The sequence below is a fragment of the Muntiacus reevesi genome, chromosome 1 (genome assembly GCF_963930625.1).
Source record: "Muntiacus reevesi chromosome 1, mMunRee1.1, whole genome shotgun sequence".
Taxonomy (NCBI): domain Eukaryota; kingdom Metazoa; phylum Chordata; class Mammalia; order Artiodactyla; family Cervidae; genus Muntiacus; species Muntiacus reevesi.
The window spans coordinates 216,875,676-216,897,283 of record NC_089249.1 but is presented as its reverse complement, the minus strand read 5'-3'; the positions used below and the strand labels follow the sequence as shown (position 1 = coordinate 216,897,283).

The 21,608-nt window shown below is 46.0% G+C and overlaps 1 protein-coding gene across 8 annotated transcripts in view; it reads left to right on the top strand.

Annotated features, from left to right (window-relative positions):
• Positions 1-6,188: 6,188 nt before the first annotated feature.
• Positions 6,189-21,608, top strand: part of FAM193B (family with sequence similarity 193 member B) — a 30,857-nt gene continuing 15,437 nt past the window's right edge. For 2 of the 8 annotated variants that reach the window (XM_065918297.1, XM_065918296.1), the window contains exons 1-3: positions 6,189-6,486; positions 20,318-20,560; positions 21,358-21,589. In XM_065918297.1, the coding sequence (XP_065774369.1) occupies positions 6,277-6,486; positions 20,318-20,560; positions 21,358-21,589 (685 nt within the window). In that variant the 5' untranslated portion in view covers positions 6,189-6,276. Of the gene's footprint in view, positions 7,580-12,366; positions 12,428-20,317; positions 21,590-21,608 lie in introns of those variants that run through there. The other 6 variants (XM_065918301.1, XM_065918300.1, XM_065918302.1 and 3 more) reach the window with 6 other exon arrangements.

The window sequence follows — 21,608 nt, the reverse complement described above, 5'->3', positions numbered from 1 at the left end:
TCCTCTAAACCTCTCTTCCTCTCTGGGGAGGTGGGAAGGGTTTGTCCCAGGCCTTCCTGCTCAAGAGTGAAAAGGCACTTCTCTAGTGAAGAGGGAGGAGAATTGAAGGGAAGGAAAGGAAAATTAGTTACCTCCCTCAAAAAGTGTTCATAAATTCCTTAGGTGGGCAGGGCCCAACTCCAGGACTCAAGGAGAGGAAGGCACCTGATCTGGCAAATTCCTCCCAGAATACAGCCCCAGAATGAGGGTGGCAAGCTGGATGGGGCTCAGGAACTGCACTGGGGCTGCCTGAAGCACACACCTGTGTGAGGCCCATGATGCCCAACCTCAGCTGTGCAGACGGGACACTATGCTGAGACGGTAAACTGGTTGGCATCATCCTTATCATTTCCCCTTTCCTCCTCTCCACTCAAGCAGCTGGTTCTGTAACTATTGCCTTGAAGTAGGAATAAAGTACTACTTTATTGAAAAGTGGAAAGTAGGAGAACTTATAAACCATCCTGGGTTTTGTGTTTCGAAAGTCCAGGCTCTTACAGACTTGATGGTTGAGGTTAGTGGCCTGCAAACTTTTGCTTCCCGCTTGCTTCCTGCTCCCCAAAAGCAGTTTTCAAAACTACACACCCTTTCACACAGGACTAGCTACATAAACTGGAGTACCTAGAACAAAATGAGAATGTGAGCCCCTTGCTCAAACATTATTAGGAATTTCAAAGAACTTCCCTAGTGGTCTAGTGGTTACTTACAACTCTGTGCTTCCACTGCAGGGAGTCCAGGATCCATCCTTGGTCAGAGAACTGAGATCCCACATACCGTGCAATGTGGCTGGGGGCAGGGGGGGGGGAGGGGGAGGATAGGAAGCAATTTAAGAAGTGATGGTAGACTGCTAAGCCAAGCTCAGAGCCCTTCTGAATTAGCGGTCTTGAGTGACTGTGCAGGTTACACCTCCAAGAAGCTTGCTCTGCTCTCAAACATTCTTAAGTTAGTGTGTAAATACATATATATAACTTTAAGCAGTTGCAAAAGATGTGATTTTAGTATCCTGCATACTTGCTTTAAAAATATTTTCTTCCTGGGACTTCCCTGGTGGTCCAGTGGTTAAGACTCTGTCTCGCCAATCCTGCCGACTATGCCAATTGTCTTGCTGTATCTCACTGTGTACATGGTTCATTGAACCCATGGTAGGTAAAGCATGAGTGGAAAAGGTGGAAGAAAACTCAGGAGCCATAGGAACTGCAGACATGTTTATTCTCTCCAGATTGGCACAGCAGCCGTAGCAGCATCAGACATGCTGTAATCTCCATTCTCATGCTTGACCCAGTGGACACAACCGTAACACGACCTTACCACCATAACACAGCCATAAGGGAGCTGCAAGGGCTTTTTCAGGTGGAATTTATGTATGCTTACAGAACAAGAGTAGCTTGTGGCCAAGGGAGTATCTTGTGAGGCACATGCGCAGTGCTATAAGTGATCTCAGCTGTTACATAATCATTATTTACAAAACAGGAGCGAGAGCGAGAGGGCGTGGGGTGAGAGAGCCTGACCACCACCATCTTGGCTGATTTGCTGTTTCTCTACAGACTCTATGCTCCCAATGCAAAGGATGCAGGTTTGATCACTGGCTGGGGAAGATTCCCATATGCCTTATGGGGCAGTCAAAGAAAAAAAAGAAAGAAAAAATTTTTTCTTTCAGTTCTCAGAGCAGTATAATAAGTTAATTCAATGTATGAGAGAGATCGGTCATGACTATTCATCGATGTTGAATAAATAAACAAACTGCGGTACTTCTATACAAGGGAATACTACTTAGTATTAAGAAGGAATGAGCTACGGATACATGCTACGACATGGATAATTTGCAAAATAATTATGCTGAGGGAAAGAAGTCAAACAAAACAAAGTGTATGCTATATGAAAATGCAAAACACGCATTAGAGACAGATCGTGGTTGCCTGGGGAGAGGGAAGGAGTAGGAGGGAAAGATTACAGTTAGGTGGAGCCATGTGGCTGAAATCTCCCCAACAGAATGAGTGAAAGTGATATATAGTCATTAATGGGTATTGCTCATAAAAACAGCCCATGCAACCATTGCTCTACCTTCTTTCCCATCCTCTCATTGAATGGAGAGAACCTAGATGAGGGCAGAGCCACAAGACAGAGAGAGTAGATCCCCAAACGACAGCCTGAAGCAAAGTCCTCTTCATCCAGCATTGGACTGTGACATGAACAAGAACTAAGTTGTTATGGTATTAAACCCCTGACATGTTGGAGTCGGTTGTTACAGCAGTTAGCCAACACTCACTAATACGGAGTCTAACGTAAGCTCCCTGCCAGGAGATACCAAGCTGGCTCCCTCAAAGTAAGGTTCTGCCTGGGGGCTCAGGCTGGTTCCCCAAGGCTTGCAAATTGGGCTCAGCACTGAGAATAGGTCAGCTGAGGGAGGGAGCATTTCTTAATACTTGGCCAGTTTGCTCATAAACCCATTGAGCCAGTCCTGATATGGCTAGGGAAGGAGCCAAACTGCCCACCAACCTGCTAAGAAGTTCTTCTGTAGTAAGACCCTTTGGTGACTATTCATCTGGCATACAAATAACCCTAGGCTCTGAAGCCATTCTGGGCAGTTTATCCACATTTATCTTCCTCAAAACTTCTCATCACTAAGCCTTTAGTCTGGTTCCTTTCAAGTCCCTGACCGACAGACCATACCATTAACCAATGGCCAGGAATCAGTGCATCTTCACTTTGGGGCCTCTGGGCACACTTCCCTTTTCTAGGTCCCTCAGGCTTTCTCGGAGGAAGACTAGAAGACCCTAGCAATCCACTTTCAGCAGGAGCCAAAATAATGTACAAAGCCATTTATAAACAAGGCTTTAGGTTTTTCTTCCTTAATCAACCCATCACAAACAACTCTCTTGGAGCAGAACATCAGTTGCAGAAGAGGAAACAACTTGCTCAGGCAACCTACTTGTGCCTTTAAAGGCTGCGGGATCCCAGCCATATATGTCATGTCCTCTTCATGAAGGAGTGAGGCCTGGTCATCCCTAGTTCTATATCTAGGTAGATCAGATACCACAGTAGCTCAGGTCATGTGGTCACCTGCTGTGCCATGATCAGGCATCCAATTTCTACAGACTCCTGGAGCAAGGCAGAAGATGTTTCTCAAAAGGAAAATAACTGTTGCAGGAGGTCATAACTTTGCTCCAAAATCCAATGCCCAAACATAAAAGGCCAAAGGCAGAACCATCTCCCCTACAGCCTGATCCAGTAAGAAAACCATCTCTCCTTGTATGGCCCCCCTTAAAGTTGATAGTTTTCAAGTGATCCAGTAATAGGTAAAAATAATATACCTAAATTTGGTATATTTTATACTGAAGTCTAAAGCTAAAGAAGTCCACAAAGTAGTATACCTCTTTCTTAGTGGTCAGGAGTGTGGTGCTCAGCAACTTGTCCTTTATTTGGTGCAGAATATTACAATACACCCCAGATCCTAGATAGTTCACTGAGTAGACAGACCCCTACGTATTTATGGGATTTGTTATCTGCCCTCCGGCACACATTTGTGTGCTTACCAAATCATCTAGGGTATCCGCCACTTCCTGTTCTCAAGCTCCATCTGGATACTGTCATCAGTATCGCAGTACATTAGCCTGATATCCCCTGGAATGGTGATCTGGTCAAAGATTCCTGTAAACTGAGTATATCCAGACAGTGACACACCCCTGAAGCGAGACAGTAAAGGTCTATTGCTGCCCCTGCTGCTGCTAAGTCACCTCAGTAGTATCCGACTCTGTGCGACCCCACAGACATCAGCCCATCATGCTGCCCCTGATAGAGGAATGCAAACTATTCCCGAGCTTTGGTATGGAATAAAAAGCATTGACCTGACCTATCACTGTGGGCCAACAACTGTGCTGGTTTGCTCCAAGAATGACTACTCTGAAAAAGTCCCTCAGTCGGGTTCCCTACCAGAATGAGTTTATCATAATGCTCGATCATTTTTTTTCTTTTTTTTAGTTCTACCACTTTATTGCTACCAACCCATCTCCCTCCACCCTCGTGCACACATGCTCAGTCATGTAACCCCATGGACTGCAGCCCGCCAGGCTCCTCTGTCCATGGACTTTTACAGGCAAGAATACTGGAGTGGGTTGCCATTTCCTTCTCCATCGATCATTTTTTAAGACCATCTATCTGAAGTATGAATGGATAAAGAAAATGTGATATAGACAGACAGATATCTGTATATATATAAAGAAATATATAAGTATATGCTATATATATATATATGAGTATATATATAAGGAATATACAAAAAGTATATATAATGAATATAAAAGAATATTATTTGGCCTTAAAAAAAGAACAGAATTCTGCCATTTGCACATGTATGAAACTTGAAAGGCATTTTAAATGAAACAAGCCAGTCACAAAAAGACAAACACTGCATGATCTCACTTACATGTGGAATACTTTTTTTAAAAAAAGCTAAACTCATAGGGCTTCCCTGGTGGCTCAGTGGTAAAGAATCTGCCTGCTAACGCAGGAGTCAGGGGTTAAATCCCTGGTCTTCGAAGATCCGCACATGCCTCGGAACAACTAAGCCCTTGTGCTACAACCATTGAGCCTGTGCTCTAGAGTCCAGGAGCTGCAACTACTGAAGCCTGCACGCTGGAGAGCTGGTACTCTGGAACAAGAGAAGCCACTGCAATGAGACGTTCACACAGCAGCAAAGACCCAGCACAGCCAAATAAATAAATAAATATTTTTTAAAAAAGCTAAACTCATTAAAAAGAGAGTAGAACAACAGTTACCAGACACAGCGGTGTAGGGAAAAGGGGAAGGTTTTTTGTGTTTTTTTAAAGCAGAATGCTGGTTGCCAAGGGCTGTAAGGATAGGAGAATGGGACCTTATTTAATGAGTATAGAGTTTCAGTTTAGCAAGAAAAGAGTTTTGGCGATGGAGGGTGGTGATGGCTGCACAATCATTTGAGTGTATTTAATACAAATGAACTGTACACTTAAAAATCGTTGACACAGTTAAGTTTTATGTTACACATATTTTACCACAATGAAAATAAATAAATGGAGAAAAAATGCCATCTATCTTCTGTTCTGGCCAAACTGAAGAGTAAACGTTGATATAGTGGGAATCACTCTGAATCTTTCAAAAATCTTTGACGGTGGTGCTAATCCCTATAACGGAGATGAAGTATTATTTTTTCATTCCATAGTTAGGGAGAGCTCCAGGGCCTTCCATTTAGCCCTTCTCAAAATAGCCCTTACTCCCGGAGTCAGGCCAATGTCAAAATTGTGCCCTTGATGGAACAACAACAACTCTACATACAACCACCAGAAGGTTTCAGGATGCCACTGACCCTTGCATGAGACAAGGTGCACTGAAAGCTATTTTTAAAAAATTTGTTCTACGTGCATGTCACATATTCAAAAAAGAGTAAATATTCCATTTTTAACAGTTAAATACATAATCATTACACTCTTTTAATGTTCTTTTGTGTATCACTCAGAATCCTCTCACATACACATATACTTTTTTGAAAACACTGACCTAGTATGTGCCCCAGTCATCTCATCTTTATCACACTTGTAATTGTGTATTTCAGTGTCCACTCTTCCCACCAGACTGAGGAGCTGAGTCTCCCTGCCCTAAGCACCAAACGCTGGACTCCCCGTGGACCATACACTGAAAATAAGCATCTAGACAATCCCTTCGCCCCATTCAGCACAGGCTGTCCACAAGCCCATGAGTTCTGGCTGGCTGATGCTGAGCAACCGTTTCACCTTTTGTAGCCCCCGTTTTCTCCACTGCAAAATAGAAGCTCTCGCACCTGCCAGGTCGTGCAGGTACGAGAAGTCAAGTCACGGCTGTGAAAGTAGCGGAGCACTATAGAAATTATTAATATTACTAACATTCACTCATCCATTTAACAGCCAGTTTTGAAGCGCCCAGGGCCGTGCAGCACGGTTACTACAGCGCACACCCACTCCTGGCGCACATCTCCTTCGGGATCCCCGGAATCCCGAAATGAGGAGGGCGTTTCCTCACCAGGTTTACTCTCCGGCGGAACTCCGGGTAGTGACCTTATGCAAAATGGCGCAGGCGGCCTCGGGGGCTAGTGCGGCGGCGCGGACTCCGCGTGCCCTCTGACCTGCTGGCAGCGGCGGAGGGGGAGCCGGGCGCCGCCATATTGGCTGTTGTCCTGTGTGGGGAGCGGCGGCGGTGGTGCGAGTGAAGCAAGGGAGCGGCGCGAGAAGCAGCATGACTCGGAGGCGGAGCAGGCCGAGCGGCGGCGCGGGCCGGCGCGAGCGGGCGCGGGCCACGGGGCCGCAGAAGCCCCAGGCGCCAGAGCCCCCACCGCCGCCGAGCCTGGAAGCGGGAGCGGGTGCAGGGCCCCCGGAGGCGCCGGCGGAGCCCTACGGCGACGGCCCCAGGGAGGAGGACGAGCCCAAGCTGGCGCCCGGCCCCCAGGTAGGAGCGAGCGAGGCGAGTCTGGCTGCTCGGGTGCTTTCATCTCCCCGGAATGGCGCTGGGACGGGCTTGGGGATGGACCATCCCCGGCTGGGACCAGAACCTTAACCCTCAGGGCCAGGGCTGAGGCTTTCTCCCCCCAAGGCGGGAGTTAGCCTGGACCCTTTGGTCCAAAGCCGAGGCACGGCCCGTCCGGTTCTGAGTGAGACCAGCCTCCCTGCCCTCTCCCGCCGGCTCCGGGATACATTCTGGTCGCACACCCACTAGGACCGCTCTCCAGTTTTAAGGCCACAGCTTAGCTCTGTGCCCTTCACCTTTCCTGGGCCCACCTGCTCCCTTCCCATCCACCCACAGGCCACGTCGGGGCTCTGGGGCCTGGAAAGCTGCAGCCTGTTCCCTCTCCACCCCCTCGGGAGCAGCTCCACCCCTTCCCTTCGCTGCTCCCTCAGCAGCTGTGCCCCCAGCATCTGTCTCCAGGGCGCCCTCCCCCTCACCCCCCCGCTTTGCCCAGCTGAGCAGTGGAAGCAGACAGCCAGGCTGCCTAGAAGACTTATTTGGTGGGGCTTCTGACTGAGTTGGAAACCCAGCAAAGCCTGCCCTTTCTCCCCGCAACACCCCCGATCTACGGGGCAGCCCACCCAGATCCTCAGATCCCTGGGTTTGGCAAATCCTGCTGAAAGTGAGCAGTAGGAGGACTCTCCAAGGCTTCCAGCTTGCCACCTGGAAGAAGGTCACTTTCTTTTGAGCAAAGGAGATAATAGGAGGTACCCTGCCAGTGTTCACTGCGACGCTGGGGTGGCATGAGCCACAGTTGCTCTGGGAGGGTTGTGGCACCTGGGGATGGGTGGCTTGCCCTAAGCTTGCTCTGACAAAAGAGTTTTGAGTTGGTTTTTTGGATGAGTCTGCCAAGGAAGGCAGGCTCCTGCAGGAGTCTTGGAGGGTCGGATGCAGCGCCGGATGAGGATGAGGCGTGGCGGAAGATGCGTTTGGCTCTGCAGACACTGCATCGGGCAGCAGGGGACTCTGGGAGGCTGGTGCAGCCAGAAGGCATGGCTCTTGACAGCCTTCTAGTAGAATCTCTGGAATTGTGCATGTGAGTGGGGATGCTGTTTGGGGTACCATTCCCAGAAAGCCTTTCCTGACTTCCCCAGCTGTGTGAGGTGCCCCCTCTGTCCCACAGCCCCCATGCTCTCCTCTGGTAGCACTCCCCGTTCTACAATGACATAGTCTGTTGATGTGTCTGTTCCCCCCACTGAACTGTGAACTCCGCAGGGCCACAAATCATGCCGTCTGGCCCCAGCCGTCCACACCTAGCCCTGGGCATTGCTGACAGAGTAGGAATAATTAGGTGAATGAGAGAGAATGAATCCTTTGAGAACCCGAAATTACTGTAACCCAGTTTTTATACTGTCTCCTTTGTATCTTAGATTATAGTGAGATATTTAATTAATGAAGATGTCACCACTTAGTGTGAGAAGCACCCCCTTCATCCCTATCCCCTACCCTGGGCTGAGACTGTTTCCAAAGGACTCCTCAAGTTGAGAACACAAGTTGGACCCCACCCTTGCCTAGTCTAACTTCCCACCCTGAAGCTGTTTCCCCCTCTAGCCTCCTCTGGACCCCTGGGAGTGCTGTTCTCCAGAAGAGGAAGGTAGGGGAAGGGAGGGTCAGGGAGCTGTTGTCTTCTCTTGTTTACCATTTGGGTTCCCCTGCCACTTAACCAGCCTGTAGTATTCATGGCGAGAAAGTTCAGTTGATGGCATAACCATTCAGTTTTTATTTAGGTCGCAGTTTTAGCATGATAGATTCCTACCTACTCCACTGCTTGACCTTTCAGTTCATTCATTCATTCATGCTAGGCATTTTACATACCTTCCCACCACCCCGTGTTCTCCTCAGCATTTAGCGTGAATGTGATGAGTTAACCATTGATATAATTATTCGTCTGCTTTTGCTTTGTAAACTCTTGAGAGTGTAGGAACCAAGTCAGTCACTATTGTACCACTAAGCCTGGTGATTGATAAATTCTAATGAATGAAGATATAAATACTATTAATCCCATTTTTCAGATGAAGAAATGGAAACTCAGAGAAACTAAACATTTGCCCAAATAACTCCTACTATAGGTACACCTACCACCACCCCATAAAGTGCCTTCTTGTGTACTGTGGGGTATTTAGCAAGACTTTTTTTTAAAACTCTAGCTGTAATAGGTGAAACAAATGGACAAACTTCTGATTGAGCCCTATTTTTGCTGGGGAAGGGGGTTCTGGGTGCCAGAAGCAGGCCTTTGTGCCTTGGTGAAAAGCACCTGCTGAAAGAATTGGGATCAGTCCTTGCTCTGCCTGCAGGCATACCTTTGGCGAGGACCTCTGGCTCCCACCACCACTTAGTCCCCTGTCTTAAGTACTTAGAGTGGGTAAGTAAGGTGAAAGTCAATGTCGAATGCCACACTGAGGCCAAAGCTGGAGAATGGGATCACTTTCAGTCCACACACAGGGTTTAATGCCCAAGTCACATGTTTTGTTTCTTTTTTTGTTTTCATTTGAGCCAGTATTTTTAAAAATCAATTTCCCACAAAACTGGATTTATGCCATCTGCTGCTAAAAATCTGGTGCTGCTAGGCCCACATTTCCAGAAGGTAGTCATCTGCAGTCTCTGGGAAGTGTCTGCCCTCTTCATCATATGAAGGACACCTGATGTGTGCCAGTCTCTGGGCTAGCTGGAATACAGAAGTGAATCAACTGTGGACCCTCTTCACAAGGGGCTCATTTGGTATAGAAAACATGACTACATAGTAGTCATGGTAAGGCTAGAAGAGCATTGCTTTCTCTGAGTTAAGGCTCATAGGCCTCTCTGGTTCCATCCAATCTCCTTTGCTTGACCTTGAACTTAATTGGAATCCCAAAAGCCCTTTCTTCTAATTGTTTAGGCCCCTAAACAACATTGATACATTCACTAAAAACGCAAATCCTTGTTTGTTTGGGTTTTTCCCCCCACGAGAAGACTAAAACAGTGGTAGCCGCCTTAGTGGGGGGTGGGGGGGCGACGAATTACAAAGCAGTTGAAGGAGGCATAGAGACATAGTATTTAATCTTACAGACTTGGGGTGAACTTCCTGCTCAGTCCCCTAGCTCTAGGCATGTCTATTCCCGTCTTTAAGACTCTATGCAGCTTCACAAGAGAATGTGGAGCAACCCACAAAGCATCTAGTGCTCCTCATGCCAGAGCTAGAATTGGATGTGGCATGTGGCAGGAGCCATTTGGCCATCCAAAGCCTGAGTGTTCTCACCTGCCAACTCCACTGGCTATTTCTAGTTCTCTTGGACCACTCAGCTGGTAGTCCAGGTGCACACTCACTCAGTAAACCCAAAGGAGACTCGCTAGACTGTAAACTGGCATTGGTAGGGGTTGAGCACATCCTGTCCTTCCCGTCTCTCCTCTGCAGCTTCCCATGAGACTTTGCCCAGCCTAGTTTAAAGGAACTCTAGAGACCTGGCTCTACCACTGCTCAGAGTTAAACCTACTCCCTCATGGGAGAGGAGCAGATGACAGTCAGTATCTTTATTAAAATCATCTCATTATATTTAATCCACTCAGCAAGTATTAATAACCTCTGTGCCAAGGCCTTTATTCAGAGCACACAGATGAATGAGATAATCCCTGTACCCTGAGACTTCCCCCTTAAAATCACTGCCCACCTAGCCATTTTAAATGCAGGTAGGAGGAGATAATGCTGAGTAGAGATCCCTGTCACCTCTGGTCCTTTGTAAACCAGTAGGGCTTCACCATGTAGAAATGCCAAAAGACCTTTGAAGATTAAAACTTAATTCCTAAAATTTTAAATTTCCTTAAAATTTCCCAGAACTATTAAGTTTAATATATGTTAGATGTACTATTAATATCCTAACACCTTCACTTACTAAGCCTAGAATCTTGTGGGCTTGGGCTATGTTTTTAATTCATTTCTGGAGTATTTATTGCACATTGTCCTTATGTGCTCAATGAGTGGCTCTTAAACTATAATAAAAGAAACGTTAGGTTTCTGGCACCTTATTCTTACTGCCTGCATTGCTAGGCCAGGCTGGCAGTCACTCATTCATTCAGGCCCATTACACACACACTATGCCCAGCCTTCCTCTCACCTAACCTGGTGTTCACTTATTCTACCAACACTAATAGACTCCTGGTCTATGCTGGGTCCTGGGCTAGATGGTAATATAGAAGTGAATCAGACATGGTCTCTGCCCACAGGGGCTCATGGTCTAAAGAACATGCATGTAATAATTACAATTAAGCTAGAGGAGCATCACTTCCTCTAAGCTGAGTCAAATTCTAGTTCCTGGTACACACCTTGAGAAGTGTTTCAGCCTTTTGTTTGGCTTTCTGTGTATAAAATGACAGTGATACTGGACTCAAACTAAGGTTCAACAGGCACTGCATGCTTTGTTTTGAGGATGCACAGATTTAATAGCCTAGAAAAGGCTTCTTGGAGCTGAGTCTTCAAGGTCAAGTAGAAGGTCCTCCAGAGAAGGTGAGGCAAAGCATCTGGGCAAAGCAAGCAGCGTAGACAAAGATCCAGAGTCCAGAACTGCCCAACTCATGGAGAGTGGTGAGAAGTCTGATTGGAGAGTTTAGTAGGTTTGGGCTTTATCCTATAGGCTATGAGGTGTCAACAAAAGATGTGGAAAAGTGAATGAGAGTGTGGGAGGAAGTAATTTTCAGTAGAAGAAGCAACTGTGATTGCTTGATTCTACCTCTCTCTCACCCCAACCTCACTAATGATCAGATCCCTTGTGCCTTGCTAGACCCTATCCCAGACCTAGAGTCTCTAGATCTGGAGACCAGGAACCTGTTCTTAAATTGCCCTAGATGATTTCTGATGGGTCTGGGAACTGGGTCTGGGAACTATTTAACTGAGGGTGCCATGGGGATCTCTGTAGAGGCCTAGAGTATTCTTTAAAGAATGGAGCTTCCTGGGGAAGGAGAGAGCTTTTCCCTAAGCGGAAGAAGAAGCAGCCTTAGTTTTTAAAGGAAAAAAAAAAAAAAAAAGCAAACTTTTTCAGGTTCGCCATTTGTCCATATTCTCCAACTGCTAATCTTTCTTTGTGTATCAAAACACGTGCTGCCATCTCTCCTGAACAGCTGGGATGCAGTGACTCATGGGAGACAGGCCCTGCCCTTGAAAAGCTCACAGTGCTATGGAGAAGACAGATTTTGACAATCGGGGTACACGTGATAACCTCTGTTCAGGAGACATGTAAAAAAAAGTGTTAGGGCATCCCCTAACACAGAGCAAAGCACAGTTTATTTAGCCTGTAGACTTAAGAGAATGTAATACCCAAACTGAGCCTCAATAGGGAGAGGCAGAGAGGACAGTGGGAGTGGAGATACGCTTTATGAATTGGGTAAAGGGAATGAATATTGTGGAAAGGAGTGGTTCATGGTTCTTCGTGGCGGAATATGCAGAGCAGAAAAGAACTGAGGAGAAGAATGCTTGTGTCCTCGGGAGGACCCTGTGTTTGCACCTTTCAATTCTGTGCCCATGTTCCCACCCTCATCCTTCCAAGTGCAAGATGGATGAACATGGTGCTGTCCTATAGGCCACCTCTCCTTTATTCCCTCCCCAAGACTCTTAGCTACCCAGCTCCCTTCATGGTTTCTCCCGCCATTCTGAAGTGAGTAGATATAGAGTAATTAAGGCAGAAAGAAGGGCCTGGAAATATTGAAGGTTCTTATTGTGAAGTTGCAGCCAGAGAACATGGGCTGGGGGGTTAGAGGCCTTGAAGGTCATCTGTCTAGTCTTCTGTCCAGTGCTTCAAGTCATAACTTTGGATTGGGCAAGTCTCACTTAGTAAGTTTCCCTGTCATTTCTTCCAGGACAGAAGAGGAAAGAAACTAACGGGTATTGAGCACCTACTGTGTGCCAGGCCCAGGCCAGGTACTTTACATAATTTATTTCCTTCTGTCCTCACGACTCTGTGAAGTATGGTTTTATTCTCATTTCATAAATGAGGAAATTGAGGCTCAAAGAAATTCAGTAATCATCCAAGATCATACTGAAAATGGCAAAACTTGGATTTGAACTCAACAGTCTGTCTTCAAAGGTCATTCTCTTCCACCCGTGAGAACTCCGTTGCCATTACAGAGTCATAAGGTTTTCCTGAGGTTCCAGGTAAATAAGCAGGAGCTTAGGCCTTCCCATGACTGATTGCACCCAGGAAACAGGTTCAACAGGTGAACTAGCTTTCGCAGGTAGAGGGCCACTGGGGTCAGAGAGACTCACTGCTCTATCCCTGACTCAGCCTGTACAGCCAGAGAGAATTCTCCACAGACTGACTTTATGTTGTGAAACTACAGCCCTATCTCCTGGAGGGCCCTGAGCCAACAGCCTGAGTGGGAGTTTGGGTGAAAGCTCAGGCCGCAGAGGTGTGGTTGTATTGGCTCCCTAAGAATTAACTACACCTCTGATGGCCAGCATTAGAATGGTCTGAGATTCTTAGCACTGAAGCCTTTCCATTAGTGACCTGGAGTGACACAGCCGTTTCTTTTCAGCATAGTATGTTGGGCTAGTTGGGCTGTGTTTTAGTTCCTGTCCTTTGTGTAGAGCATCTGAGACATAAGCCAGATGGCTTAAACATTCATTCATTTATTCAGTGAATGCCTGCTATGTGCCAGGCCCAAGCCAAGCCTAGTCCCTGGACTCTTTTAAATGGCCAGGGTCCACTCCCTGTCCCCAAAGAGCTCATTCTACAGGGGTTTGGGAGGGGGCAGAGGATATGTGTCTATGGCACAATGTGATAGACACTATACTAAAGGAATTCTGCTTAGCCTGGTCCAGCAAAAGCTTCATCAACCTTTGACCAAGATCTTAGGGGATGAGTAGGAATTTCCTGAGGAGCAAAGCTGAGGTTTGATGGGGCATGGTATATCTGAGGGATAGTACAAATAGAACCTATGGCTCAGGGTGTTAAGTGTGGAAATGGAATGTGGAGAGATCAGCTGGGGCCATGTTATGAATGCCACAGGCCAAAGAGTGTCATAGTGAGAGTAGTGAGCTCCACCCAGAAGGAGCCTAGAGATGAAAAGAGACCAAGGTAGGAAAGAGGAGGTAAACAAAAGAAATCCTCAGACTGGATAGATCGGTGAGAAGGCACGTTATCAGCTTAACCTTAAGGAGAGAATCCCACTGTCCTAATTGGTTGTTTTAAATTTATATTTATTATTTTGTTTATGGATTATAATTGTACATTATTTTAATATGTGTTCCTGCCTGATTCTCCAGAATGAATATGAGGCATCCTGGGAGTTTGGGAGCATTGACAGCCCCGAGCATGAACCTGCCTGCTTTTACGCATGTGTTGTTAAGGCGGGAACTCTTGTTTCCCAGCACCTAGCACAATGGTTGGCACCAGGTAGAGGCTCTGAGAATGTTTGTTGAATGAGGGAATGAATGGGTGAATGGAAGAGTGAGTGGTCATGACTGGGCTGACTAAGTTTTTCTAGGCTGGGGAACTAATCGCTTTCTCTGCTTTTGGAAGGGAATTTTAACTGTTGCCCTCTGCCTGCCTCGGTGACAAGGAGGCTTTTGGAGTTGGGCCATTTCTGAATAGAATTTAGAAACTGTCACAGGGCTCCTGGGTAGATACAGCACTGTGTCTTGGGGGAATCCTCTATAAACATACACTAACTCTTGGGAATAAAAGGAACCCATGAAAGAAATGAGAGCAGGTTTGGTTTTGGAAATTAGATCCAGCTTCAAGAGCAGTCCTTGATAGCCATCTGGCCTAGTGACATGTAATTCCCAAACTGTGGCCAGAAAGGCTGTGGTGCAACTTTTTCTCATGACCCCAAACAGCTTTTCAGATATACCATGAACTGCTATATGATTGTTAATGATCACTATTGCTTATAGCACACCCACTGGCTGACAGGCACTGTTAGATCCTTTACATCAGCTGTTCTCAAAGGGTTTGGTCTTGGGACCCTTTTACATTTCTAAAAATTTCTGAGGACCCAGAAGGGCTTTGTTGGTTAAACTATTGAAATTTACCAAATTAAGTATTAAATTTGAGAAAGTTTAAAAATATTTGGTCACTCATTTCAGAATAACAGTATTAGATTTATCTATCATATTAACATAAATAACAATTTTTAAATTAGAGATAACAGTTTTCCCAAAAAGTGAGAAAAATGGTCTTGTTTTCACTTTTGCAAATTTATGTCTATCTTAATAGAAAAAGTTTAGATTCTCTTACATGCTTCTGGGGCTTCCCAGGTGGTGCTCGTGGTAAAGAATCCACTTGCTAATGCAGGAGACACAAGGGACGTGGGTTCAATCCCTGGGTCAGGAAGATCCCCTGGAGAAGGAAACAGCAACCCACTCCAGTATTTCTTGCCTGGAAAATTCCATGGCTAGAAAAGCCTGGTGGGCTACAGTCCATGGGATCGCAGAGTCTGACACAGCTGAGCATGTACACACACATGTGCTTCTGTATTCAGTCTGTTGGCAGTACATTATTTTGATGGAATTATGTCCTTTAAAAAAAATCAACTTCACACAGACACTTAGTTGGAAAAGAGAAAGGTATTTTGATAGCCTTTTCAGATGATTTGTTGGTATTATTCTTTGCAATATGGAATCTGAGAACATACCAATAAAGTCTTTATACTCATTTACGTTAAAATCTGTTGGTTCATCTAACACTTTGGGTGAACTTTATACCAGTGCATGACTCTGTGGCATCATGCTTTGATCATTTGGAAAAATAGGTTCACTGAGTTATATAGATCTTCCAGATGTTTTCCTGTTTCATTTTATAATATCAAAACATAACATTTGTTAATATCACCATCAATTTCATCATAAAGTCTTTTTAAGTATTGGGAAGCTGTCAAGTTCATGGTTGTGGATGCAGCTTTTTCAAAATTCTAATTTTCGCCTAAAACTTGAAATTTTATCATTGACCACAAATACAGAATAGTTTTCCTTGGGGGTGATAGGCTTGTTTTGTTCATTTTCTGAGAAAATGTCTGCCAATACCCAAGTTTGAATAGCCATAGTTTGTCAGTTAGTCATTCTTTGAAGTAAAAATGCTCCGTGAAAAATTGGCTTTCCCTTTCTTTGACTTTATCTCTTTTTTCCGAGGAAAAACTAGAAAGTCCTAGCATAATGCTTTCAGACAAAAACAGAAAAGTCTTGGGCCTGGTCAGATGAGGGCGCAGGTACTAGTTTTAATGGGTGTGCATGCCAGCCCCCTGGGCTGGGAGTGGCCACAGTCTAGGGTCTTGGCTCCTTGAGAGCTCTGGGGATGTGCTTATAGTACAAATACCCTGTGTGAGTAACTCCACACGTCCAGAGATTTGGGGTTGCCCAGAGAATGAAGCAGAACTATCTTGGAGCTTTTTTAGCAGATCCCAAATCTAGAGAACCGCTAGAACCTTTCCATTCACTCCTCCATCTTTTACCTAAGGCTAAACTGGAATCTGGAGAGGCTCTGAATTTAACCTGAGGTAAGAAGGAATAATTAGCTGCTGCCCAGGGTCGTTGGGTTGAAGTATCAGTTCCAACAGCCTTTCTGATGAAGAAACATGGTTGGAATTTTCATTCATTCAGTAAACATGTATTGATCATGTTCTTCATGTGAGATTACTGTAAAATTGTGCTAGCTGCTAAAAAGTACAGCTTGAGAGCAGCTGGTTGAAAGCATGAATTGACTACAGGGCATACAAGGTCATGGTTTCCAATAATTTAGAAAGTGGCAGGAGATTGCAGTCAAAGGGAACTATAAACCAAGAGCTTTTCTGCCAAAGCAAAAATTTGATAGTATTAACTGTATATAATATATCCAGGTCTTGGGATTCTCAACACCCTCTGGCAATTAAAGTAGAGATGAAAATGTCAGAGAGAACAGTCCACAGGCTCCACTGGGAATTTTACCCAGAGGTAGGCACCAAGGCTTAGAGTTAAGACAACTTTGAGGATGGCCCCCTAAAACTTCCTGGGCCTAAAAATAAAGAATCTAATATACCAAACTCAAGACAGCTAGTTTCCAGTGTAGACTTACTTAAGAACAGACCAAAAAAATAAAGACCAGCCCAGGAGCCTAGATAATAGATTGAGCACATCCTGTATGGATCCTTTGAGCTAAGTGCTTTGCATCTCTAATGTCACTTAATCCTCTGGACAACCTTATGCAACATAGGTGGTATCATCCCTGCTTCAGTTTGTACTTAATTAGCTTCCCAGGCCTTGTGTTTCTTCCTCTAACTAGAAAGACAGCCTGCCCTGTAAATTCACTTCCTTTGATGGCTAATCTTATTTATTATGTGTACCATTTCAGCTCTAGGGAAAGTCACATTATTTCCATTAATAAGCAGTCTCATAATCCCTGAGGAATACAGTCTTCCAACAATCTTCCACTGTTCCACACTTGGAATTGGAACCATTTGGTTGGAGGTCCAGGGTGGGAAGACGGCCTCTTTCTATGGGAAACAACAATTTCAAGCAATGTCTCACCACACTGCCTGCCAGCTATATTGCCATGGGGTTACTTAACAAGTCTGACTTGGCCACTGGGTGCCCAGCTGAGCCCATGCCCTGTGCTGTACCGTGAGGGGTCCAGACAAGAATCAGACCTGGTACTTGCCCTCTAGGAGCACAGCCTCGTAGAAGGGACAGAAGATACAGGTAAATAAGTTAAGTAGAAGGCACAAGTCTTCTCACCAAGGCCCCATGTGCTCTGGGGGTATGGAAATGGGAAAGAGAGGTGAATTGTAAGAGGGGATCTCTAGGAAAGCTTCGGTGAGATTGGACCTAGGCTGGGCTTTATTTAAGCCCTGCTTATCTACCTGTTGGTAAAGGTGGGGAGGAAGAGGGGTTTAGGCAGAGGATCCCCTTTAGCAAAGGTGTGGCTTAGGAGAGCACGAGGAGTATTTGGGGAACCTAAGGAGTTCCTTAGCGGAGTGAGGACAGGGATTAAGACGCCTGAAAGTCACCTTCCCTTCACTACATATGAGAGGCTCACATTCTCATAAAACGCAGTGACTGCATATTCTCTGTTTTCAACCCTAGTCCCGATTTTAAATGTTCTTTCCTATTGCTCCCATCATGTTCATAATTAGTGCCATATGTTGAGTAGCGTATATGCCTGGCACTGGACTAGGTACTTTATCACAGTGCTCACAGCCAACTCTACAAGTCAGAACTTAATCCCATTTTATAGATGGGGAGGCACAGAATAAGTAGAACTTGTCCAACATTATGCAGTTGGTAAGTGATGGAGGCCCAGGATTAATGCCAAAGCCAGTATTGTTTCTTCTACACCCCAGCACCTCCCACAAGTATTTTAGCATGAAGTACAGTCACACAGGTCATATATTTACCTTATAAGAGTTGTTTCACTTTTAAAAGAAAACAGCAAATAACACTACACATTGTCATTTACATTGTACATTTGCGTTCTTGGTTGTTCCTATAAAACCATATATACTGTACTTTACAGGCCACATTAAAATTTTCAAGAATTATTTTACTCACCCAAGATTTTTGTCTTCTGTAATAACTCTAGAACCTAACACTGGAAAATGAAGCTCCCTTGTAGTAAACTTGCACATCCTGGTGTTTGCCTAAAAAATACAGTCACTTTACTCTTTCTCACAGGGAAAAGGACTTGGGCATTGGTCTCACCTCCTCCTCCTGGAGTTATTAATACTATGGCATCTTGTAGCTATGGAAAGTTTCCTGGGTGCATGTCTCCTTTACCTTAACTTCTCTATCAGCCTTTCACCCTTACCATGAGATACTCACCACAAATGGGTTCTAGAATGCAATTTTCTTTTGTAGCTGCCACTAAGCAGCTGACTTGCTCACTGAACTGTCCTCTTGGCACAGACTTTATGCTGCATCTCACATGAGTTCCATATGTAAGATTTTTTCCCTCTTTCTCTGATATTCTTTCCCAAGGTCCTTGTAATTCCCCACACGTTTCAGTATGCTACTGGTGGCGCTAGTGATAACGAATCTCCCTGCCAGTGCAGGAGATGCAGGAGACCCAAGAGACGTGGTTCAATCCCTGGGTCAGGAAGATCTCCTAGAGGAGGAAATGGCAACCCACTCCAGTATTCTTGCCTGGAAAATTCCATGGACAGAGGAGCCTGGTGGGCTACAGTCCATGGGGTCGCACAGAGTCGCACACGACTGAGCGGCTGAGCACACATGCACAGGCTCAAACATGCATGCTTCTGGTGCTGCTGTGTGTTTTCTTTCTTTTTCTGGAAACCAGGGACCCAGGTCAGTGTAATTGTAACATTACAAATTTAAGGATACCCTGATGCCAACTTATTGTGAGAAGGTGATTTTATTTGAAAAAGATGACCCATTTATTTTATTGGTAGGATGAAAGTGATACTTGTATTATTCCTTTGCTTAGGTCTCTGCAAATATGTCTTGCCTAGTGGTGGGTAAGTTTGGAAGGTATATCAGTTAACTGTTATGTGCAACAAACCACCCCAAAACTTAGTGGCTTAAAACAATACCATTTATTATTTGTCATGAGTCTCTCGGTTGACTGGGTGTTTCTGCTGATTGGGGCCTACTTGACTGATCTCAGGAATCCTCATGTATCTGATCTACTGGCCAGTCAGCTGGGAAGATTCAGTTTTCCCCACAGTTCTCTCACATCCCTCCAGCAGCTAGCCTGGTCATGCTTATGTGGCATGGCAGAGGTGCAGGAGCGAGCAAGTCCAGCCATGCAAGGGAGCAAGTAGAAATGCATACACACTTTTCAAGCTCATGCTGGCAGCATGTTTGCTGACATTCCGTTGGCCAAAGAAAGTGACCTGACTGTCAGAGTGAGAACGGACTGCAGTGCAAAGTTGCAGGATATAGGAAAGCCATTGATGGGGTCATTAGACACAATCAGTCTCTCAAGTCACTACCCCTCAGTGTGACAGAAAACCTATAGACATATTTCTAGGTCAGGTTTGTCCTAGAAGGAGAAGGAAAAAAATAGTAGCAATAATGGCTGTATGCTGGGACTGTACTATGGACATGCACAGGGCTAGGCACTTGCCTTGTTTATACACCCCCCTCATAACAACTCTGCACAGTATGTAGGAAAGCAGAAGTTTAATAACTTGCTCAAGGTCACCCAGCTCATGTGTGGTCAAGGAGGGATTAGAACTCATGTCAGTCTGACACCTGAAACCCAGTAGTTTTTCACCACACCTCCCTGCCTCTCAGAAGCCTCTGGGTCTGCCTTACCCTCCAGCTGGGTTTTCAGCTGAGTTGATCGTCTTTGACTAGCTCCTCCAGAGTGCTGCTGTGATCCTAATGGAATTGTGCAGCTCTTTGGGAAACCCACATGGTCTCCCAAACTGTGTTCACTGAAAGCATATTTTTTCCTTTCAGGTGAGGATTGGTCTGTAGACTTCACAGACAGCCCAAGAATTGTGACCTCTCCCAGACATGCCACAGCAGGAAGGGCCAACTCATTAACCTTCAAGATCTGGAGACGTTGGGGCACTAGGGCATTTGAGCATGAGCTTTGGAGTCAGCCTCACTGGGGTTCAAATCCTATAGGGTTCAACAACTCACTAACTCTGTAACCTTGGGCAACTTATTTGACTTCTTGAAATGTTTCTTCTTTAAAAAAAAAAGATGAGAATAATAACACATTTTGCAGAGCTGTTTACAAGGACTAAAATTGGGTAAATAAAGTGCCTAACCCAGTGCCTGGCACATAATAAGTGATGTCATCAGTATTGTTAATATTGTTTCTAAGCAGAGCCTTTCCCCTTCTGGGAAACCCTGTTTCTGTCTGTTGGACAGGTTCCCCCTACCACCAGCCAGTCTGTGCAGACTTGCTGCCTGCTGTGTCACCGGGAACGCAAAGGCTGGGAAGAAGGCCCTTCCCAGAACGGACTGGTGTTGCAGGGTGAGAAGCTGCCCCCTGACTTCATGCCAAAGCTCGTCAAGAATCTCCTAGGCGAGATGCCTCTGTGGGTCTGCCAGAGTTGCCGAAAGAGCATGGAGGAAGATGAAAGGCAGACAGGTCGAGAACATGCAGTGGCGGTAGGTAACCGCTGAGAAGGGGTCCCCGAATGCAGGAGCGCTGCCTGCCCAGAGAAGTCAGGCTGTTGAGCTGTGGCTGCCTTGTGCTCAAGTGGCTGTCCTCAGGTAGCACCTCCGCCCAGGTGCCAAAGAGGCTGCACCTATGCAGCATTAGCAGCTTGTGGCCCACATTTGGGGGAAGAAAAGAGAGGTTTCAGGCAGCCCACCAGCCCCCAAGGACAGTGCACCGTGTGATGGCCGGCTTGGAGGCACTGGTAGATCGAGATCCTGACCCTCCCTGTGACTGTGCTGCCTTCAGCTCTGTGGCAGCTCAAAAACCAACCAGTATGACATGGAAGGCAAAGGTCAGTTTGAGGGTCTGCAATGCCTCTGTTAGAAGGCTTCCAAGATGGCCGGGAGCCATCTAACTGCCATCTCCTGAATCACAGAGGTCAGACTCCTCATTTCTCATTCCCCTCAGTCCCTCTCTGTAACCCAGAATCAGTTCAGCTTCGGGATTCCTGACTTAAAGACCTTTTTCCTCTCCTTGGCAGCTCTCAGGACTCCCCAAAGGCCACGTTGACAGGCAGTCTCTGCCACTACCAGAATCTCTCATCACATCCACATATTTCACTTCATGGGGAGCATCACAGCCCCTCTTGGCAAAGGCCTGGCCCATGTTTGCCCTTGCACCTGGAGTTGTGGGAACTGTGCCATGGCATGGGGACCTGGAAGAGGAGGTGCCCCTGGGGAAGCCAAGGCAGCAGTGGGTCAGCCCTGATGTTTACTGTTTTACCATGAGCCTTTTTCTCCCCCAGATCTCCTTGTCACACACATCCTGCAAATCACAGTCTTGTGGGGGTGATTCTCATTCCTCTTCGTCCTCCTCTTCGTCGTCCTCTTCCTCATCCTCCTCCTGCCACGGGAACTCAGGGGACTGGGATCCTAGTTCGTTCCTGTCAGCACATAAGCTCTCGGGCCTCTGGAACTCCCCGCACTCCAGCGGGGCCCTGCCAGGTGGCTCACTCGGGAGCCCTCCTACAATCCCTGGTGAGTCTCCAAGCTCAGA